Genomic DNA, 20850 nt, shown 5'->3' on the forward strand with positions numbered 1-20850 from the left:
CTTGCATGCAATAAACAGAGATGTTAACACTGGAGAGTGAAGACATAGAGGGAATGGGACGCATCAATAAAACAAAGTCACTCAAATTCATTGTCATTTTTTAAATCCACAACAAATCTTTATCAGAAGAACACACCATTTAGTGTAAAAACACCAATCTAACTTATTGCAGAACATCCTGGGGCAGTGTTAGTGGTCTGTTATAAATAGCTTCTTACTCTGAAGTAGGCAGAATACTGTAGTTTACACTGTCTGTTGAAAGGAAGTTAAACTGCTCTAACAAGCAAGAGGGGGTTTGTATTGATAACACAAAACAGTGGGGAAGATATATGGTAAATACCCACAGTCCTGATTGGAAGAACGTAAAGAAGTGCTTTGATGCTCCTCCCACAACCAGTATTATGTTCTATTATGTACATATTTATGTTAGTATTACTTTGATTACTTGATATTTCTGACTGGACTCTTGTTATTATTAAATGATTTATGTACTGCATTGTTGAAGGAACATTGTTGAGGGAGAAGTGTTGACGGAGAAGTGTTGAGGGAGAATTGTTGAGGGAGAAGTGTTGAGGGAGAAGTGTTGAGGGAGAAGTGTTGAGGGAGAAGTGTTGAGGGAGAATTGTTGAGGGAGCAGTGTTGAGGGAGGAGTGTTGAGGGATGTGTATTGCATTGAAGTAGAGAAATGGCAGTTTGCTGCCCTAGTCATATCAACACATAAGGTAAGTGGCTATTCAGACCAACGGTCAGCCATTTAATCATTTAAACCTGTGAGGGCAAAGTATGGTTTCCTCTGTTGTCTACGTTAAATGTGCTCTTGAGGCGCCATGATCATGTGGTAGTGGATTATCAATCTGGAATACACCATAAGATATTCATTATCAAAAAGAACATTTCACGCTTAGTGAATGCTTTCCCACATCTCATGATCCAATGTGTTTCAAGTTAACAAACACATAGATATATTGGCATTATAATTCCCCTTCAAGGATACATGGTAAATCTTTAATGTTTAAATCATAGCTTTCATGTCCGGGTTCAGAGAATAAACTGTACTGCTGTGTGCAGCTGTAAGGTATACTGTAAGTCTAACTGAATAAAAAAAGTGGACGTTAATGCGATTTGCTTGTGAAGGAGTTGAGAGAAGGCATAAACTGATTTCAAGTAAAGAGATGAGATGTGGCGGGCAGGAGGGCTCAAGGTTCCTCAGGCAGGACGGTGGGCATCCCTCTATGTCCCCACGCAGCCGGATGGTCACCCACCGGTGTCACTCAGAGAGACGTCTCACTCAAACCCTCCTGCTCTGGAGTTCAGCTGGGGTCAGAGGTGGAGACGAGAGGTTAACTGACTTCATTCAAAAACAAATAGTAGGGAATAAGAGAGATGAAATAGAAAGATTGAAAACTGACCCTTATTACAGAAGCCCATGCCTGTACAGCTACAGAATCTCTGGCATTGAGTACTAGAAGGTCTTCATGAAATTCCTACAACTGCCACCAGATGGGAGGCCTGATCTGAGCTGAGTGTCTCCAGTATAGAGAGTAAAGGAGAGGTGAGGAGACACTCACCAGACTGGCTTACTTGGTGATGGCGGAGGGTGATCCAGAGCGGTGGAAGTGGACTATTTGCCACTTGCCGTCACGGCGATGCCAGATGTGTGTCTCCTCAGACTGGGCGGTGCGCAGCATGCTGTTGGTGTTGATATACTGTGTGATACGGATGTACGCGATGCAAGCAGCTTCCTCCCCGACCAGGTGGATGTGGGGGTTCAGGATGGTGGTGTGGACAGGCTTACTGTTCTTAGACCACACTGGGGGAGGAGTAGCATACACACAAGACAACAGTCAGTCAATGAATAAGTCATTCTATAACTGCAGGAGTTTTCACACTGGTTTATGATTAGGTATGATATTCTTAAAATCAAATAAAATGTTATCTGTCACATGCGCCGAATACAAAAGGTGTAGACTTTACAGTGACATTTTTACTTACGAGCCAATTTCCAACAATTCACAGTTAAAATGTAAGACAAATATTAGCTAAATTAAAAGGAAGTAGTGAGACAATAAAAACAATGAGGCTATATACCAGGAGTACCAGTACTGAGTCAATGTGCAGGGTACGAGGTAGTAATGAGGCTATATACTAGGAGTACCAGTACTGAGTCAATGTGCAGGGTACGAGGTAGTAATGAGGCTATATACTAGGAGTACCAGTACTGAGTCAATGTGCAGGGTACGAGGTAGTAATGAGGCTATATACTAGAAGTACCAGTACTGAGTCAATGTGCAGGGTACGAGGTAGTAATGAGGTTATATACCAGGAGTACCAGTAATGAGTCAATGTGCAGGGTATGAGGTAGTAATGATGCTATATACTAGGAGTACCAGTACTGAGTCAATGTGCAGGGTACGAGGTAGTAATGAGGCTATATACTAGGAGTACCAGTACTGAGTCAATGTGCAGGGTACGAGGTAGTAATGATGCTATATACTAGGAGTACCAGTACTGAGTCAATGTGCAGGGTACGAGGTAGTAATGAGGCTATATACTAGGAGTACCAGTACTGAGTCAATGTGCAGGGTACGAGGTAGTAATGAGGCTATATCCCAGGAGTACCAGTACTGAGTCAATGTGCAGGGTACGAGGTAGTAATGAGGCTCTATACTAGGAGTACCAGTACTGAGTCAATGTGCAGGGTATGAGGTGGTATTGAGGCTATATACTAGGAGTAGCAGTACTGAGTCAATGTGCAGGTACGAGGTAGTAATGAGGCTATATACTAGGAGTACCAGTACTAAGTCAATGTGCAGGGTACGAGGTAGTAATGAGGCTATATACTAGGAGTACCAGTACTGAGTCAATGTGCAGGGTACGAGGTAGTAATGAGGCTATATACTAGGAGTACCAGTACTGAGTTAATGTGCAGGGTACGAGGTAGTAATGAGGCTATATACTAGGAGTACCAGTACTGAGTCAATGTGCAGGGTACGAGGTAGTAATGAGGCTATATACTAGGAGTACCAGTACTGAGTCAATGTGCAGGGTACGAGGTAGTAATGAGGCTATATACCAGGAGTACCAGTACTGAGTCAATGTGCAGGGTATGAGGTAGTAATGATGCTATATACTAGGAGTACCAGTACTGAGTCAATGTGCAGGGTACGAGGTAGTAATGAGGCTATATACTAGGAGTACCAGTACTGAGTCAATGTGCAGGGTACGAGGTTGTAATGATGCTATATACTAGGAGTACCAGTACTGAGTCAATGTGCAGGGTACGAGGTAGTAATGAGGCTATATACTAGGAGTACCAGTACTGAGTCAATGTGCAGGGTACGAGGTAGTAATGAGGCTATATCCCAGGAGTACCAGTACTGAGTCAATGTGCAGGGTACGAGGTAGTAATGAGGCTCTATACTAGGAGTACCAGTACTGAGTCAATGTGCAGGGTATGAGGTGGTAATGAGGCTATATACTAGGAGTAGCAGTACTGAGTCAATGTTCAGGTACGAGGTAGTAATGAGGCTATATACTAGGAGTACCAGTACTAAGTCAATGTGCAGGGTACGAGGTAGTAATGAGGCTATATACTAGGAGTACCAGTACTGAGTCAATGTGCAGGGTACGAGGTAGTAATGAGGCTATATACTAGGAGTACCAGTACTGAGTCAATGTGCAGGGTACGAGGTAGTAATGAGGTTATATACTAGGAGTACCAGTACTAAGTCAATGTGCAGGCTACAAGTTAGTAATGAGGCTATATACTCGGAGTACCAGTACTTAGTCAATGTGCAGGCTACAAGTTAGTAATGAGGCTATATACTCGGAGTACCAGTCCTTAGTCAATGTTTAAGGTACGAGGTAGTAATGATGCTATATACTAGGAGTACCAGTACTGAGTCAATGTGCAGGGTACGAGGTAGTAATGAGGCTATATCCCAGGAGTACCAGTACTGAGTCAATGTACAGGGTACGAGGTAGTAATGAGGCTATATCCCAGGAGTACCAGTACTGAGTCAATGTGCAGGGTACGAGGTAGTATTGAGGCTATATACTAGGAGTACCAGTACTGATTCAATGTGTGTGTGTGTGTGTGTGTGTGTGTGTGTGTGTGTGTGTGTGTGTGTGTGTGTGTGTGTGTGTGTGTGTGTGTGTGTGTGTGTGTGTGTGTGTGTGTGTGTGTGTGTGTGTGTGTGTGTGTGTGTGGGTGGCTGGAGTCTTTGACATATTTCTTCGGGCCTTCATCTGACACCTCCTGGTATAGAGGTCCTAGATAGCAGGGAGCTCAGCCCGAGTTATATACTGGGCCGTACACTCTACCCTCTGTAGCCTTACGGTCGGATGCCAAGCAGTTCCCATACCAAGAGGATGAGGTAGTAATGAGGCTATATACTAGGCACATTGACTCCCTGCACATTGACTCAGTACTGGTACTCCTAGTATAGAGCCTCATTACTACCTCGTACCCTGCACATTGACTCAGTCAATATGGAAAACAAATGGGCCTCAATCATATGAGTAAGCTATACAGACGTTTTGAGAATGCATCTGGTCTGAACAGATGTCATGATGACTCTTTCCTCTTTCCTGAAAGAAGCACTTCTGCTACTAACTTTACTGTAACCTGAGTAAACTCATCTAAAGGAAGAAGAGTATTCTGGTGAGGTGTGACATGAATGTAGTGGATCATTACAGTACATACTCACGTGAGTGTGTGTCTGCTTCTATGCATAACCTTCTGTTGTTTACTTGTTGCATGTGGGAATACTTTTCCTGCAGTATTGTGTATGTTGAAGAAAACAGCTCTGATGTGTCAACCAGAACTATTATTATCAGGGGGATCATTTATAACATTCCAAGATGGCGAAGTAGTGCAGTCCTGTTTCTGTCGTGTGTCTGTAAATAGCCTGTAAATACCCTGTTTTTTTGTATTTTTCGTACATATTTCCCTATCAGACTTTTCATCCTTCTACAAAATATACTTTCCTGCAACCCGCCTCACTCAATGTGGAACGGATTCTATTTTTGACTTACCTTTATCTAGAATCTAGAATCTCCAGTTGAAACTAGCTAGCCAGCTAACTAGCTACTTGCTATTAGCCACAGCTAGCGGTGTTTCACCCAAAACATTGGATTTTTTTCCGCGGGATTAATTTTAATCATTGGACATTGATCACCGGATATTCGGCCAGTCTGCACAGCGCGTTATCGACCCAGATCATATCAGTTTTTCCGCCGGAATCACTGAATCACTGGACCTTTAACTCCGGATTCATCGCTACCAGCTGGCTACAACAAAACGGACGCTGTGGTCTGGCTAATCATCCTGAGCTAGGCCCATCTCCCGGCTATCTACCTCTCTGTCAACCGGACGGGACCACCTAGTGTTGACACGAAGCCCCGCCGATCCTACACGACTGGTCTGCCGACGAAATCGTCTGATGTGGTTACGACGTTAACCACGAAGATTCCATCCATCGGCTAGCCCTGGCCCGCTAGCACACGCTATCCGTGGCCTCTTACTCACTAAACTGAACTAGCTACTGAACTAGCTACTTGCTATTAGCCACAGCTAGCGGTGTTTCACCCAAAACATTGGATTTTTTTCCGGGGGGATTAATTTTAATCATTGGACATTGATCACCGGATATTCGGCCAGTCTGCACAGCGCGTTATCGACCCAGATCATATCAGTTTTTCCGCCGGAATCACTGAATCACTGGACCTTTAACTCCGGATTCATCGCTACCAGCTGGCTACAACAAAACGGACGCTGTGGTCTGGCTAATCATCCTGAGCTAGGCCCATCTCCCGGCTATCTACCTCTCTGTCAACCGGACGGGACCACCTAGTGTTGACACGAAGCCCCGCCGATCCTACACGACTGGTCTGCCGACGAAATCGTCTGATGTGGTTACGACGTTAACCACGAAGATTCCATCCATCTGCTAGCCCTGGTCCGCTAGCACACGCTATCCATGGCCTCTTACTCACAAGTGCTTCACCACCGGACCTTATGATAACTCAGCTATACAGCTGATATCTGCTGGACTGTTCCTTTTTACGGTACTACATCCTGTTTATGTTTAGCCTCAGCCCAAACATGGTTAGTTTATTGTTGTTTCGGTTATTTCTAATTGTACTATATCACTGTAGACCCCCCAGCCTAGCTAAACCTGCCTTAGATAGCTCCTTTGTCCCTCCCCCCATACACTCAGAGACCGACTCAATTGATGCCTCTAGAGATACTATCTCTTTCATTGTTACCCAACGCTTAGGTTTACCTCCACTTTACTCATATCCTTCCATATCCTTGTCTGTACATAATGCCCTGAATCTTTTCTATAACACCCGGAAATCTGCCCCCTTTATTCTATGTACCCAACGCACTAAAAGACCAGTTCTTAAAGCCTTTAGCCGTATCCTTATTCTAGTCCTCCTCTGTTCCTCTGGTGATGTAGAGGCTAACCCAGGCCCTGCAGCCCTCAGTATCACGCCTACTCCCCAGGCGCTATCATTTGATGACTTCTGTAATCGCAAAAGTCTTGGTTTCTTGCACATAAATATCAGAAGTCTACTTCCTAAGTTTGAGTTATTCACTGCGTTAGCACACTCTGCCAACCCTGATGTTCTAGCAGTGTCTGAATCCTGGCTCAGGAAGGCCACCAAAAATTCTGAAATTTCCATCCCCAACTATAACATTTTCCGTCTAGATAGAACTGCCAAAGGGGGTGGACTTGCAATCTACTGTAGAGATAGCCTGCAGAGCTCCATCATACTATCCAGGTCTGTGCCCAAACAGTTTGAGCTTTTACTTCTAAAAATCCACCTTTCCAGAAATAAGTCTCTCACTGTTGCCGCTTGCTACAGACCCCCCTCAGCCCCCAGCTGTGCCCTGGACACCATATGTGAATTGATTGCCCCCCATTTATCCTCAGAGTTTGTACTGCTTGGTGACCTAAATTGGGATATGCTTAATACCCCAGCCATCCTACAATCCAAGCTAGATGCCCTCAACCTCACGCAAATTATCAACGAACCTACCAGGTACAACCCTAAATCTGTAAACATGGGTACCCTCATAGATATCATCCTGACTAACATACCCTCTAAATACACCTCAGCTGTCTTCAACCAGGATCTCAGCGATCACTGCCTTATTGCCTGCGTCCGTAACGGGTCCGCGGTCAAACGACCACCCCTCATCACTGTCAAACGCTCCCTAAAACACTTTAGCGAGGAGGCCTTCCTAATTGACCTGGCCCAGGTATCCTGGATGGATATAGATCTCATTCCGTCAGTAGAGGATGCCTGGTTGTTCCTTAAAAGTAATTTCCTCTCAATCTTAAATAAACATGCCCCATTCAAAAAATACAGAACTAAGAACCGATATAGCCCCTGGTTCTCCTCAGACTTGACTGCCCTTGACCAGCACAAAAACATCCTGTGGCGTACAGCATTAGCATCAAATAGCCCCCGCGATATGCAACTTTTCAGGGAAGTTAGGAACCAATATACACAAGCAGTCAGGAAAGCAAAGGCTAACTTTTTCAAACAGAAATTTGCATCCTGTAGCACTAACTCCAAAAAGTTTTGGGACACTGTAAAGTCCATGGAGAATAAGAGCACTTCCTCCCAGCTGCCCACTGCACTGAGGCTAGGAAACACTATCACCAAGCGCTGCAAAATCTGGACCCCTACAAATCAGCTGGGCTAGACAATCTGGACCCTTTCTTTCTAAAACTAGCCGCCGAAATTGTCGCAACCCCTATTACTAGTCTGTTCAACCTCTCTTTCATAACGTCTGAGATCCCCAGAGATTGGAAAGCTGCCGCGGTCATCCCCCTCTTCAAAGGGGGTGACACTCTAGATCCAAACTGCTACAGACCTATATCCATCCTGCCCTGCCTTTCGAAAGTATTCGAAAGCCAAGTTAACAAACAGATCATCGACCATTTCGAATACCACCGTACCTTCTCCGCTATGCAATCCGGTTTCCGAGCTGGTCACGGGTGCACTTCAGCCACGCTCAAGGTCCTAAACGATATTATAACCGCGATTGATAATAGACAGTACTGTGCAGCCGTCTTCATCGACCTGGCCAAGGCTTTCGACTCTGTCAACCACCGCATTCTTATTGGCAGACTAAATAGCCTTGGTTTCTCAAATGACTGCCTCGCCTGGTTCACCAACTACTTCTCAGATAGAGTTCAGTGTGTCAAAACGGAGGGCCTGTTGTCTGGACCTATGGCAGTCTCTATGGGGGTGCCACAGGGTTCAATTCTTGGGCCGACACTTTTCTCAGTGTATATCAATGATGTCGCTCTTGCTGCTGGTGACTCTCAGATCCACCTCTGCGCAGACGACACCATTTTGTATACATCTGGCCCTTCATTGGACACTGTGTTAACAAACCTCCAAACAAGCTTCAATGCCATACAACATCCTTCAGTAGCCTTCAACTGCTCTTAAACACTAGTAAAACTAAATGCATGCTTTTCAATCGAACGCTGCTAGCACCCGCCCACCCGACTAGAATCACCACTCTCGACGGGTCTGACCTAGAGTATGTGGACAACTACAAATATCTAGGTGTCTGGTTAGACTGTAAACTCAACTTCCAGACTCACATAAAGAATCTCCAATCCAAAGTTAAATCTAGAATCGGCTTCCTATTTCGCAACAAAGCCTCCTTCACTCATGCTGCCAAACATGCCCTCGTAAAACTGACTATCCTACCGATCCTTGACTTCGGCGATGTCATTTACAAAATAGCCTCCAACACTCTACTCAGCAAATTGGATGTAGTCTATCACAGTGCCATCCGTTTTGTCTCCAAAGCCCCATACACTACCCACCACTGTGGCCTGTACGCTCTTGTTGGCTGGTCCTCACTACATATTCGTCGCCAAACCCACTGGCTCCAGGCCATCTATAAATCACTGCTAGGCAAATCCCCGCCTTATCTTAGCTCATTGGTCACCATAGCAGCACCCACCCGTAGTCTGCGCTCCAGCAGGTATATCTCACTGGTCATTCCCAAAGCCAACACCTCCTTTGGCCGCCATTCCTTCCAGTTCTCTGCTGCCAATGACTGGAACGAATTGCAAAAATCTCTGAAGCTGGAGACTCTTATCTCCCTCAATAACTTTAAGCATCAGTTGTCAGAGCACCTTACCGATCACTGCACCTGTACACAGCCCATCTGAAATGAGCCCACCCAACTACCTCATCCCTATATTGTTATTTATTTTGCTCATTTGCATCCCAGGATCTCTATTTGCATATCATCTCTTGCACATCTATCATTCCAGTGTTAATACTAATTGTAATTATTTTGCACTATAGCCTATTTATTGCCTTACCTCCATAACTTGCTACATTTGCACACACTGTATATATATTTTCTGTTGTATTTCTGACTTTTTATGTTGTTTTTTTTACCCCATATGTAACTCTGTGTTGTTTTTATTGCACTACTTTGCTTTATCTTGGCCAGGTCGCAGTTGTAAATGAGAACCTGTTCTCAACTGGCTTACCTGGTTAAATAAAGGTGAAATAAAAAAAAATAAAAAAAATAATAATAATCTTCTGCCTGCACAAGAAGGGTGAATTAAGCTACAGGATTAATGTAAAATGGTATACATAGCAGCAGAGAATGATGATGCAATATAAATGAAAGACAGGCTTGTTGACAAGACAACTTACTGGCGTGTCAGGGAGAGAACACTTCTTTATGTCACACATTGCTTGGTGTGAACGCCCAACCACAAGTACCTGTTTTCAAAAACAGAAGATGTAACTTATTACACATTGGGAGTTATCGTTCACTACCATTTTCCTTCATGTAGTTTGATGAGAACAAGGGATTTTTGGACCATCTGTAAGTGTCAGCAGCACTGAAGCAGGAAGAGGAATAGTAATACTGCATTTTTCTCAGAAACCTGCTCTTTTAAGTTATCTTATCCGTTTTCCACAGTTTTTTAACTTCATTTTTATGTTATATGTTGTGTTGTGTTTTGTTTCATTCATGTCTAACTCTATGTCTGCAGCTTTCTTGGCCAGGGTCACTTGAAAAAGAGATGTGAATCTCAATTTGACATCTCTGTTTAAAGCTGCAATATGTAACTTTTAGGGAACCAACAAAATTCACATAGAGATGTGAGTTATAGATCTGTCATTCTCATTGAAAGCAACTCTAAGAAACGGTAGATCGGTTCATATGAGCTATTTCTATGCTTCCCATTTTTAAGTTCTGTTTTTGTGTCTTTTTCTTTCGGTTTTGTACACCAGCTTCAAATAGCTGAAAATACAATATTCATGGTTATTTAAAATATATTTAACAGTGGTATAGATAGTACAATGATTCTCTACACTATATACACTATATATATGCACTGAGGCTAGGAAACACTATCACCACCGATAAATCTACAATAATCGAGAATTTCAACAAGCATTTTGCTACGGCTGGCCATGCTTTCCACCTGGCTACCACTATCTCGGCTACCAGCTCTGCACCCTCCGCTGCAACTTGCCCATGCCCCCCCCCGCTTCTCCTTCACACAAATTCAGACAGCTGATATTCTGATAGAGCTGAAAAATCTGGACCCATACAAATCATCTGGGCTAGACAATCTGGACCCTTTCTTTCTAAAACTAGCCACCGAAATTGTCGCAACCCCTATTACTAGCCTGTTCAACCTCTCTTTCGTAACGTCTGATATCCCCAGAGATTGGAAAACTGCCGCGGTCATCCCACTCTTCAAAGGGGGTGACACTCTAGATCCAAACTGTTACAGACCTATATCCATCCTCCCCTGCCTTTCGAAAGTTTTTGAAAGCCAAGTTAACAAACAGATCACCGACCATTTTGAATCCCACCGTACCTTCTCTGCTATGCTATCCGGTTTCCGAGCTGGTCATGGGTGCACCTCAGCCACGCTCAAGGTCCTAAACGATATTATAACCGCGATCGATAATAGACAGTACTGTGCAGGTGTCTTCATCGACCTTGCCAAGGCTTTCGACTCTGTCAACCACCGCATTCTTATTGGCAGACTAAATAGCCTTGGTTTCTCAAATGGCTGCCTCGCCTGGTTCACCAACTACTTCTCAGATAGAGTTTAATGTGTCAAATCGGAGGGCCTGTTGTCTGGACCTATGGCAGTCTCTATGGGGGTGCCACAGGGTTCAATTCTTGGGCCGACTCTTTTCTCTGTGTATATCAATGATGTCGCTCTTGCTCCTGGTGACTCTCAGATCCACCTCTACGCAGACGACACCATTTTGTATACATCTGGCCCTTCATTGGACACTGTGTTAACAAACCTCCAAACGAGTTTCAATGCCATACAACACTCCTTCAGTAGCCTCCAACTGCTCTTAAACACTAGTAAAACTAAATGCATGCTCTTCAATCGAACGCTGCTGGCACCTGCCCACCCGACTAGAATCACTACTCTCGACGGGTCTGACCTAGAGTATGTGGACAACTACAAATACCTAGGTGTCTGGTTAGACTGTAAACTCTCCTTCCAGACTCACATTAAGCATCTCCAATCCAAAGTTAAATCTAGAATCGGCTTCCTATTTCGCAACAAAGCCTCCTTCACTCATGCTGCCAAACATGCCCTCGTAAAACTGACTATCCTACCGATCCTTGACTTCGGCGATGTCATTTACAAAATAGCCTCCAACACTCTACTCAGCAAATTGGATGTAGTCTATCACAGTGCCATCCGTTTTGTCACCAAAGCCCCATATACTACCCACCACTGTGGCCTGTACGCTCTTGTTGGCTGGTCCTCACTACATATTCGTCGCCAAACCCACTGGCTCCAGGCCATCTATAAATCACTGCTAGGCAAATCCCCGCCTTATCTTAGCTCATTGGTCACCATAGCAACACCCACCCGTAGTATGCGCTCCAGCAGGTATATCTCACTGGTCATCCCCAAAGCCAACACCTCCTTTGGCCGCCATTCCTTCCAGTTCTCTGCTGCCAATGACTGGAACGAATTACAAAAATCTCTGAAGCTGGAGACTCTTATCTCCCTCACTAACTTTAAGCATTAGTTGTCAGAGCAGCTTACCGATCACTGCACCTGTACACAGCCCATCTGAAATTAGCCCACCCAACTACCTCATCCCCATATTGTTATTTATTTTGCTCATTTGCACCCCAGTATCTCTATTTGCATATCATCTCTTGCACATCTATCATTCCAGTGTTAATACTAATTGTAATTATTTTGCACAATAGCCTATTTATTACCTTACCTCCATAACGCTACATTTGCACACACTGTATATATATTTTTTGTTGTATTTTTGACTTTATGTTTTGTTTTACCCCATATATAACTCTGTGTTGTTGTTTTTATCGCACTGCTTTGCTTTATCTTGGCCAGGTCGCAGTTGTAAATGAGAACTTGTTCTCAACTGGCTTACCTGGTTAAATAAAGGTGAAATAAAAAAATGCTTGTTTTGGTACCGAACTGAAATTAGACTAACCATTAGAATTTTAGCGTCCAGTAAATGACGGTGCAATTTCTGCATAGTGCATCTTTAAATAAAGGATTTTTAAAAAAGCTGATAGCTGTAACGGCAATACATTAGCAATATAAGTGTATGAAACTCACTTACCAAAGTTGACTATTCCTTGAACTAAATGGATGACAAATGCTCTAGATGTATTTTAGAAATGATATGATCTCCACCTATCTATCATAAGTCCTCTCCTCTACAATATGAATACACTTTGAACTACAGTTTGTGATGTTAGTTTGACCTCCGCTCAGTGACCACACTCTATCTTAAGACATGCAGTGGTCAGCTGACACACCTTTCATTTATAGCTTCCAGACAACAACCGAAAGGTCAATAATTAGACTCACAGTATAAGCACATGTTTTAACCTAAATACCCATAATGTTACTCTTCCTACAACATCAGTGTCTTCCTAGTTATGTTTCCTTATAACTACTTTAAGTATTTTTTTTCTTATTTTTTTTCTGGGGGATGGATCAGCTTAATATTGCAGATAGATTGCATCTTCTATCAATGTAATTGTCTGCATCACTTCCAATCCCCCCATGTTTTTATATATATACTCCCCTTTATTACTTTTCAACCCCCGCCATCCTTTCCCTACTTGGAGTAAATTAGTGAACATCAATGCCCAGGCCTCTACTTCCGGTCTATACTTATTATCTACACTTTATGGACACAGTTAATTTTACAATAATTCTATTATATATATATATATATATTTTTTACTCCTGAACTTCTTCTACTCTCAACCTCTCCGATCATTTTCATGATGTCCATCCGGTTTGTTTCTATATGCCATATCTTTCTAACTGTGCTCTTTCCCAAAAGCTCCCAACATACAACCTATATACTTATTATGGACACAGTATGCTTACATTATTAGCTATCTTTGTTATTATTTGTTGTTATTTGTTATTAGTCCCATCCTTCAACTCTATTCAATACCTCCCATCTATCTCTTAACACCATCCACATAGGATTTCTATTTGCCATATATATTTCAACCGTACTGTGATGTTTTACAAAAGTTCTGAACCTTTCTACTCTCATTGCTTCTACAGATTGTGAATTAAAAATAAACATTTTTGCTAAAAGTATTGTACCTTTTTAAACATTCTGTCAAAAATAAAGGTTTTTTGTCAATTAGTATATTTGAATTTAACCACAATATTTGTTGCATTATTTGTTCTGTCGTTTCTGGAGGATTAAATTGAAATTGCAACCAACTTTCTATGGCTTGTTTTTAAGTATTTGTTTGTATGATGTCACTTTAGTTTTATGCAAAGTAAGTACACTGTATGTTCAATCATTTTATATAGTAAAACCTGCAAAAGAGTGAATGTAAAACCAGGGAAAAAACGCACAACCCTCACCAGTGCCCCCCAAAAACCACACAACCCTTCCCTATTTTTGACCACCCCCCACTAAACCTACATGGATGCTAGTAGCAATGGACCAAAATATCACACACAGAGCAGTATATACATAACAGTGGGCTAGCACGCTAAGCTAGGCCATGGGCTAGTAGTAGCAGACAGTATACACAAGGAAGGCTAGCATGCTAGGCTAGCAGACCAAGAGGCTGTGGGTAGTAGAACATATTATAAACAATTGGGCCTATCACGCTAGGATATTAGGCCAGAGCTGTGTAAACCCCATGTGCAGTACAGGTAGCCGCTAGTGGGGCTAAGGGTTAGCGGTAGCATGCTAGAATGCTAATATGTAAACTTGCAGACATTTTGGATGTGGCTAGCAAGTGACAGGGGCATGATGACGTCATAGGCTGGCCATTTTGGGTGAGGGTGAACAATGACTGGCTGGCAGCCATCTTGACCCAGAGTAACTAATGGGGAGAGATTTTACCTCATGGTCTGAATAGCTAAGACACACATAAATGATGCCATGATGTCCAGATAAACAGGAGTAAGTAAAATGGCTAGTACCCAGGCATGAATTACTACCATATATACAGTGAAATAAGTATGTATAAGCATCTACTAACATAGTAATAAGAACCTATGACATTTACAGATTAACTATACATCAACTGAACTCTGAGGTACTGTAACGCATGAAAAATAAATTGCACCTTTATAATAAAGCATTGTATGCATATCATGGCATTCTCGTAGAGGCAAAGAGAAGGAGGAAAAGCCTTTACAGAAGTTGTACACATGGGGAAGGTTTTTAGTAGCCTAGGGTAATTCTACTTCATTTTACATGACTGGAGACTGTCAGAATATTTTTGAATACCGCACAAATGATCAAAACAGGCTGCTTTGACACTGAGAATCTGAGATAAATGAAAACGACCTTGTCTTGAATCCATTAATAGCCTAGGACTAGGTGTGTGGAGACACGCATTGTGCAATATGAGCGGGGCCGGACTACCGCATTTCAAGTCCCATTTCCTCTGAGAAAATGTAGCAGTTTTAAGCAAGTTTCCTGCTGTTCTACACATTTTGCTATCATATGCTAACAATGTTCGCTCAATAGGCCTATTTGGAAGTTGATAACATATGTTGGTAGCCTACAGCAGACTGACTAGAGTCTTCTCTCTTTTCAGCCATCTCATGGGCCATCTCATGGGGCACACACTGGTTCAATCAACGTTGTTTCAACCAAGGTGGAATATACATTGAATTGACGTCTGTGTCTAGTGGGTTGCTTTCCAACCTGTGTTTTTCCCACAATTGTATTTGAAAAAATTGCGAAAGGTCTGTTTTGTCTGCATGCTGTTCACTGACAGATTTGCTGTGCGTTCCTGACTATAGGCTGCAGCATCTCCAGCACCCTTCCCACGGCTATGATTCTATAAGGAAATAAATAATGAAGTGCTGCTGCACATAGGCTATCAGCCAACCAGAGCGAATATTGATGATGATGTAGCATAAATCAAATGTGTTAATCAAATCTTATGCTGCTGTGGCAGTACTGTTGATATTTAAACAGTAGCTCGCTACACACACTTGACCGGTTGCATCTCAAACCATGCATGTTTGGATACTGGGCATGCGCAATTCCATACCCTGCAGGGCAGACTGGGATAATGGCACAACCGAGTGCACGTGAGCTTCATACCGGGCAGACCAACGGACGGGGTAGGGGCAGTAGCGGTGTGTGGTTAAAATCACTGGGGAAAACTAAATATGATGTGGCTGTTGATGGTTCTAATTTCTGTCTGTGTGTGTGTGTGTATGTGTGCGCGCGCTTGTTCTTACAAGTAGAAAAATATGTTGACTCACCCTACTTGTAGAGAAACACCAAGGCCATCCTCCTCTCTTTCATGTTGAGGAAACGTTCTATAACTCTGTCATACAGTACACGTTCTTATGTTTTGTTGTCCTAGGTCACCTGGCTAAAAGGCTTGCTCGCTAGCCTAACTTCCATTCATGGGCAACGTTAGCTAGTTAACATTAGCCTTCTACATCTAGCTACGTACTGAACTTCCATCCTCTCAGACCAGGGGCACAACATTGTATGAATAAATGGTTGGATCAGAATCGCCGTTATAATCTTTTGTAGTTGTGTTCATTATGGAACCCCATTAGCTGTTGCCAAGGCAGCAGCTACTCTTCCTTGGGTCCAGCAAAATTAAGGCAGTTATACATTTTAAAAACATTACAATACATTTAGAACAGATTTCACAACAAGTGTGTGCCCTCAGGCCTCTCTCTACTCTACTACCACATATCTATAACACAAAATCCATGTGTACGTGTGTATAGTGCGTATGTTATCGTGTGTTTGTATGCATGTGTCTATGTTTGTGTTGCTTCACAGTCCCTGCTGTTCCATAAGGTGTATTTTTATCTGTTTTTTAATCTAATTTTACTGCTGTCATGAGTTACTTGATGTGGAATAGAGTTCCATGTAGTCATGGCTCTATGTAGTACTGTATGAAAAGTGTATGCACTAACTGTAAGTCGCTCTGGATAAGAGCGTCTGTTAAATTACTAAAATGTAAAATGTACAAATGTACTGTGCGCCTCCCATAGTCTGTTCTTGACTTGGGGACTGTGAATCCCTCTTTCTGGCACCTGACCACACGACTGAACAGTACTCCAGGTGCGACAAAACTTGGGCATTTATGACCTGCCTTGTTGATAGTGCTGTTAAGAATGCAGAGCAGCGCTTTATTATAGACAGACTTCTCCCCATCCTAGCTACTGTTGTATCAATATGTTTTGACCATGACAGTTTACAATCCAGGGGTTACTCCAAGCAATTTAGTCTCCTCAACTTGCTCAATTTCCACATAATTGATTACAAGATTTAGTTTAGGTATAGGGTTTAGTAAAGGATTTGTCCCAAATACAAAGCTTTTAGTTTTTGAAATATTTTGTTGGAGAGGCTTCCATTAAAGAACACCCTCTGTGTTCTGTTAGACAGGAAACTCTTTATCCACAATATAGCAGGGGGTGTAAAGCCAGAACACATACAGTTTTTCCAGCAGCAGACTATGATCGATAATGTCAAAGGCCACACTAAAGTCTAACAAAACAGCCCCCACAATCTTTTATATATAATCAATTTATATCAATTATAATATCACGTTGATGGATTCTAGGCGGCTAAATCGAATACGCATTTCAGATAGTGGTGCGTACACACTTTCGCATTTGCGCTCCGGAGGAAAAACCCCCGCCGCTGTTGCGGGATCTATTAAATCGCTACAGGGAAAAAATAATTCTCTCAGCCAATCATCAGTCATTTGTGTAAGTGCTGTGCTTGTTGAATGTCCTTCCATATAAGCGTGCTGAAAGTCTGTTGTCAATTTGTTGAAAGTGAAATAGCATTTTATCTGATCAAACACAATTTTTCCCAAACGTTTACTAAGGGTTGGTAACAGGCTGATTTGTTGGCTATTTGAGCCATTTAAGGGGGCTTTACTATTCTTAGGTAGGGAAATAACTTTTGCTTCCCTCCAGTCCTGAGGGCACACACTTTCTAGTAGGCTTAAATTGAAGATATGGCAAATAGGAGTGGCAATATCGTCCGCTATTATCCTCAGTATTTTTCCATCCAAGTTGTCAGACCACGGTGGCTTGTCATTGTTGATCGACAATAACACATTTTTCACCTCTTCCACACTTACTTTACGGAATTCAAAATTACAATGCTTGTCTTTCATAATTTGGTCAGATATACTTGGATGTGAAGTGTCAGCGTTTGTTGCTGGCATGTCATGCCTAAGTTAATCATTGGCCAGTACGCAGAATGAAGTAAATCCCTATCTCCATCCATGGCTAATTTAGGATAGTGCCAACAAAAGGGCACTTGGTAAGTGGGAGGACAAAGGGGCAGGTGCTTGGGCACAGGTAGACCCATATCTGTGCACATGCCTATCTCTCTGCAACACTAAGCTCAACTAAAGAAACAGGCAGGAAAGGGGCCTGTTACCCCACCAGATAGGGCCTGTGATTGGCTGACCCTGTCAGTTGAGTTGCTCAGCAGAGTTGCCCCTAGCAACGGAATGTTCCAGGAGAAAGGGTGTGAAAGTTGGGGGGAAGAGTAGCTGTAAACAATGGAAATTCCCCCATTACCTCTGCTCTATGCTAGTGGAAAGTGTCTCATAGCTAGTGTCTTTGAATGGAGGCTAAGAGAGGGGATTTTCTACAGTAACTGACTAATAAATGTCAATTGGTATTCACAGAACATTTTCAACGATTACCATTTTTTTTGCGATTTCCTTTTTGGATCCTACCATAGCTGAGCTCATGTTCAATACAATAGATTTCATTATAATCTTTGTAATATAATGTCTTACCTTGTGCTGCTGCTTTGGCCACCAGAACTAAAATTACCAAGGGGATCATTTATTTTCTGCCTGCACAAGAAGAGTGAATTAAGCTACAGGATTAATGTAAAAATGTATACATTGCATTTTATGATGCACTATAAATGAAAGACAGGCTTGTTGACAAGACAACTTACTGGCGTGTCAGAAAGAGAACACTTCTTTATGTCACACATTGCTTGGTGTGAACACCCAACCACAAGTACCTGTTTGCAAAAACAGAAGTTGTAACTTATTACACATTGTGAGTTATCGTTCACTACCATTTTCCTTCATGTAGTTTGATGAGAACAAGGGATTTTTGGACCATCTGTAAGTGTCAGCAGCACTGAAGCAGGAAGAGGAATAGTAATACTGTAATATCTGATATCTGAAATAGCAATATATTAGCAATATAAGTGTATGATTTTAGAAAAAACGATCGTCTTCCTCAATTATCTGTTGTGGGTCATCACATTCAATCATCTTATTATTACACAGATACATTTTCACAGGGAGACATTGACTGGTTCAAAAGGACTGATTCAATTAAATATTGTGCACTTTGAAGTTTCACATTCAAACTGCCCAGTACTTTACATTGATGGTGCTCTCTGATGTGTCACCGGGGGTCCTCACACCTCCATAACAGATCATACAAAAGTCATTACATTGTCGAGTAAACATCTTAAAAATATGATTTAACCCATTGTCTTAAAAGTTAAATTTTGTCAACTTAACTTGATTTCTTAAGTTTCCACAACTTTGTTTCATACATACAACTAAATACAGTTTTGTCTTATCTTTCATTCTCTTACCAATATAATTGTTTTGAATTATCACTGCAACAATATATGTAAGAAATCACACATGAATAGCTCTAAATACTTTAAACAATGTAAAGATAGTTTATTTATTTACAGCCCCTCATTAACAATATATTATATAACAATTGTAAATGAGTATTTGAACACAAATAAACATTGGTACAACAACATGGATGCCTCAAAAGAAAGAAAGCATTACATTTACAGTATGATATTGCAGCTCAGTTTGAAGGAAATGTTCACAATTCAAAATTAGATTATTATTTATGTTAACAAACTCAAAACTACATGCAGTGCATCTTCCTTGCATTCGTTGCACGATGCATGATGTCATCTTGTTGTGTTGATTTGGCACTAGTCTTTAAGTTCGATGGTCTGTCTGATCTACTCAATCAGTGCATCCACATAATGTTCAGTCAACCCTTGTCTTATATCTGCTTTATAAAGCAACATGTGGATAAAATGTCTACCCTTGAGTCTATGGGCTGGCTGCCACATCCGGGTTCACAGCCATTTTGATCTGTCCATACTCCACCATCTCTGTGGCTGGGGGCCTCTGCTTCCTTGCTGGATTTCTTTGCTTGCCTATTTTCACAACAGTGTATACAACACCCTCATAACCGTTTTCAAAAAAATGAAAGGAAAGCTGTTGTACAATCTGGACATGAAACAAAATGTCATGTTTATTCAACATTTCAAATGTACGTTCTGGACGAGAAACTAAATTACTTTTTACATTTTACCTGAAGTATCAAATCTGGATCTTCGTTTCTTGCATAGATGGTTAATACCGACAAACAGTGCAAGAAGTAATGTGAAAGTTCCAACAGTCAGAGCCACTGGCACAGCTACAAAAGGAAACAGGGAAGAGACAACTAGAAAGAAAACATCAGTACACAACACTTGTTGACCATGCAAATGAAACAGAGTTGTACTCTTAATTCAAAAAGTGGGAATTAAGTCAACTGTCCTGAGATTACCTGGGCAGGCCAAGGGGAGATCAATAGTAGAGTTGCTGGTGCTAACTTTATTCTGAACCGTACAGGTCAGGGTTCCTGTCACATCACTCTTCAACGTGATGACACTGTTCTGGTAGACGTCATAGGCTACACTCCTGTTCAGATTCTGGCCGTTCAGGGTCCAGCTGTACTGAAGACCATCTCCCTCTGAAGAGCATGTGACCACGGTCTCTCCATGAGGCAGACAGAGGTGAGACAACACTGGCTCTGACACCGGGGCTGACAGACACAAACACAAGAGATCACTCAAATACCCTACCTCTGATTCATGCAAACATTATATCTAAAGTATTGTATGATGTAACAATATACTCTCTCTGTTGTACTACTGCTGCCAAGTCCTACATTATAAACCTATTGAAGTACTGACACCCCGGTGACCTTTCAGAAATCTCCCCTCACCAGGAAAAAGGATGCGTGAAGTATTTAGGTCGAATTAAAAAACAAAAAGGTTCCTACCTTGTATCACCAGTAGCATGTTGACTCTGAGCATCATTGTTCCCTCTGAATTATGTATTTCCAATTGGTAATCTCCAGAGTCGTCCTCTATAACTCTGTCCAGTCTGAATGTTCCATTATTAATGAACTGAGAGCGATTCATATAATCCTGAGGCAATTTAGATCTCCAGTCTTCTCCATTTTTGAAGTTTAGAACACGTTTATCACC

At 42.1% G+C, this 20850-nt stretch overlaps 2 protein-coding genes across 5 annotated transcripts in view; both read right to left on the reverse strand.

The window, feature by feature from the left end:
* Positions 1–20814, reverse strand: part of LOC123488356 — a 30698-nt gene extending 9884 nt beyond the window's left edge. Inside the window, exons 1-4 of one of the 2 annotated variants that reach the window (XM_045219269.1) lie at positions 20643–20814; positions 20145–20402; positions 19908–20039; positions 19270–19791 (exon numbers count right to left, since the gene is read on the reverse strand). In XM_045219269.1, coding sequence (XP_045075204.1) covers positions 19643–19791; positions 19908–20039; positions 20145–20402; positions 20643–20784 — 681 coding nt within the window. In that variant the 5' untranslated portion in view covers positions 20785–20814 and the 3' untranslated portion in view covers positions 19270–19642. Of the gene's footprint in view, positions 1–19269; positions 19792–19907; positions 20040–20144; positions 20403–20642 lie in introns of those variants that run through there. The other variant, XM_045219270.1, reaches the window with a different exon arrangement.
* LOC123488357 (calcium/calmodulin-dependent protein kinase type II subunit alpha-like) lies at positions 44–12832 on the reverse strand. 3 transcript variants are annotated; one of them, XM_045219271.1, is made up of 4 exons: positions 12652–12832; positions 9712–9780; positions 1582–1810; positions 44–1314 (listed from the first exon to the last, which is right to left on the reverse strand). In XM_045219271.1, coding segments are annotated over exons 2-4 (234 nt in total). In that variant the 5' UTR covers positions 9713–9780; positions 12652–12832; the 3' UTR covers positions 44–1310. The 3 variants fall into 3 exon arrangements, 1 of the variants encoding a protein (XP_045075206.1); XR_006660032.1 differs by having other exon boundaries at positions 47–1314; positions 1569–1810; XR_006660033.1 differs by lacking the exon at positions 9712–9780 and having other exon boundaries at positions 47–1314; positions 1569–1810.
* Positions 20815–20850: the final 36 nt, after the last annotated feature.

Source organism: Coregonus clupeaformis, unplaced genomic scaffold (genome assembly GCF_020615455.1).
Source record: "Coregonus clupeaformis isolate EN_2021a unplaced genomic scaffold, ASM2061545v1 scaf2209, whole genome shotgun sequence".
NCBI classification, from domain to species: domain Eukaryota; kingdom Metazoa; phylum Chordata; class Actinopteri; order Salmoniformes; family Salmonidae; genus Coregonus; species Coregonus clupeaformis.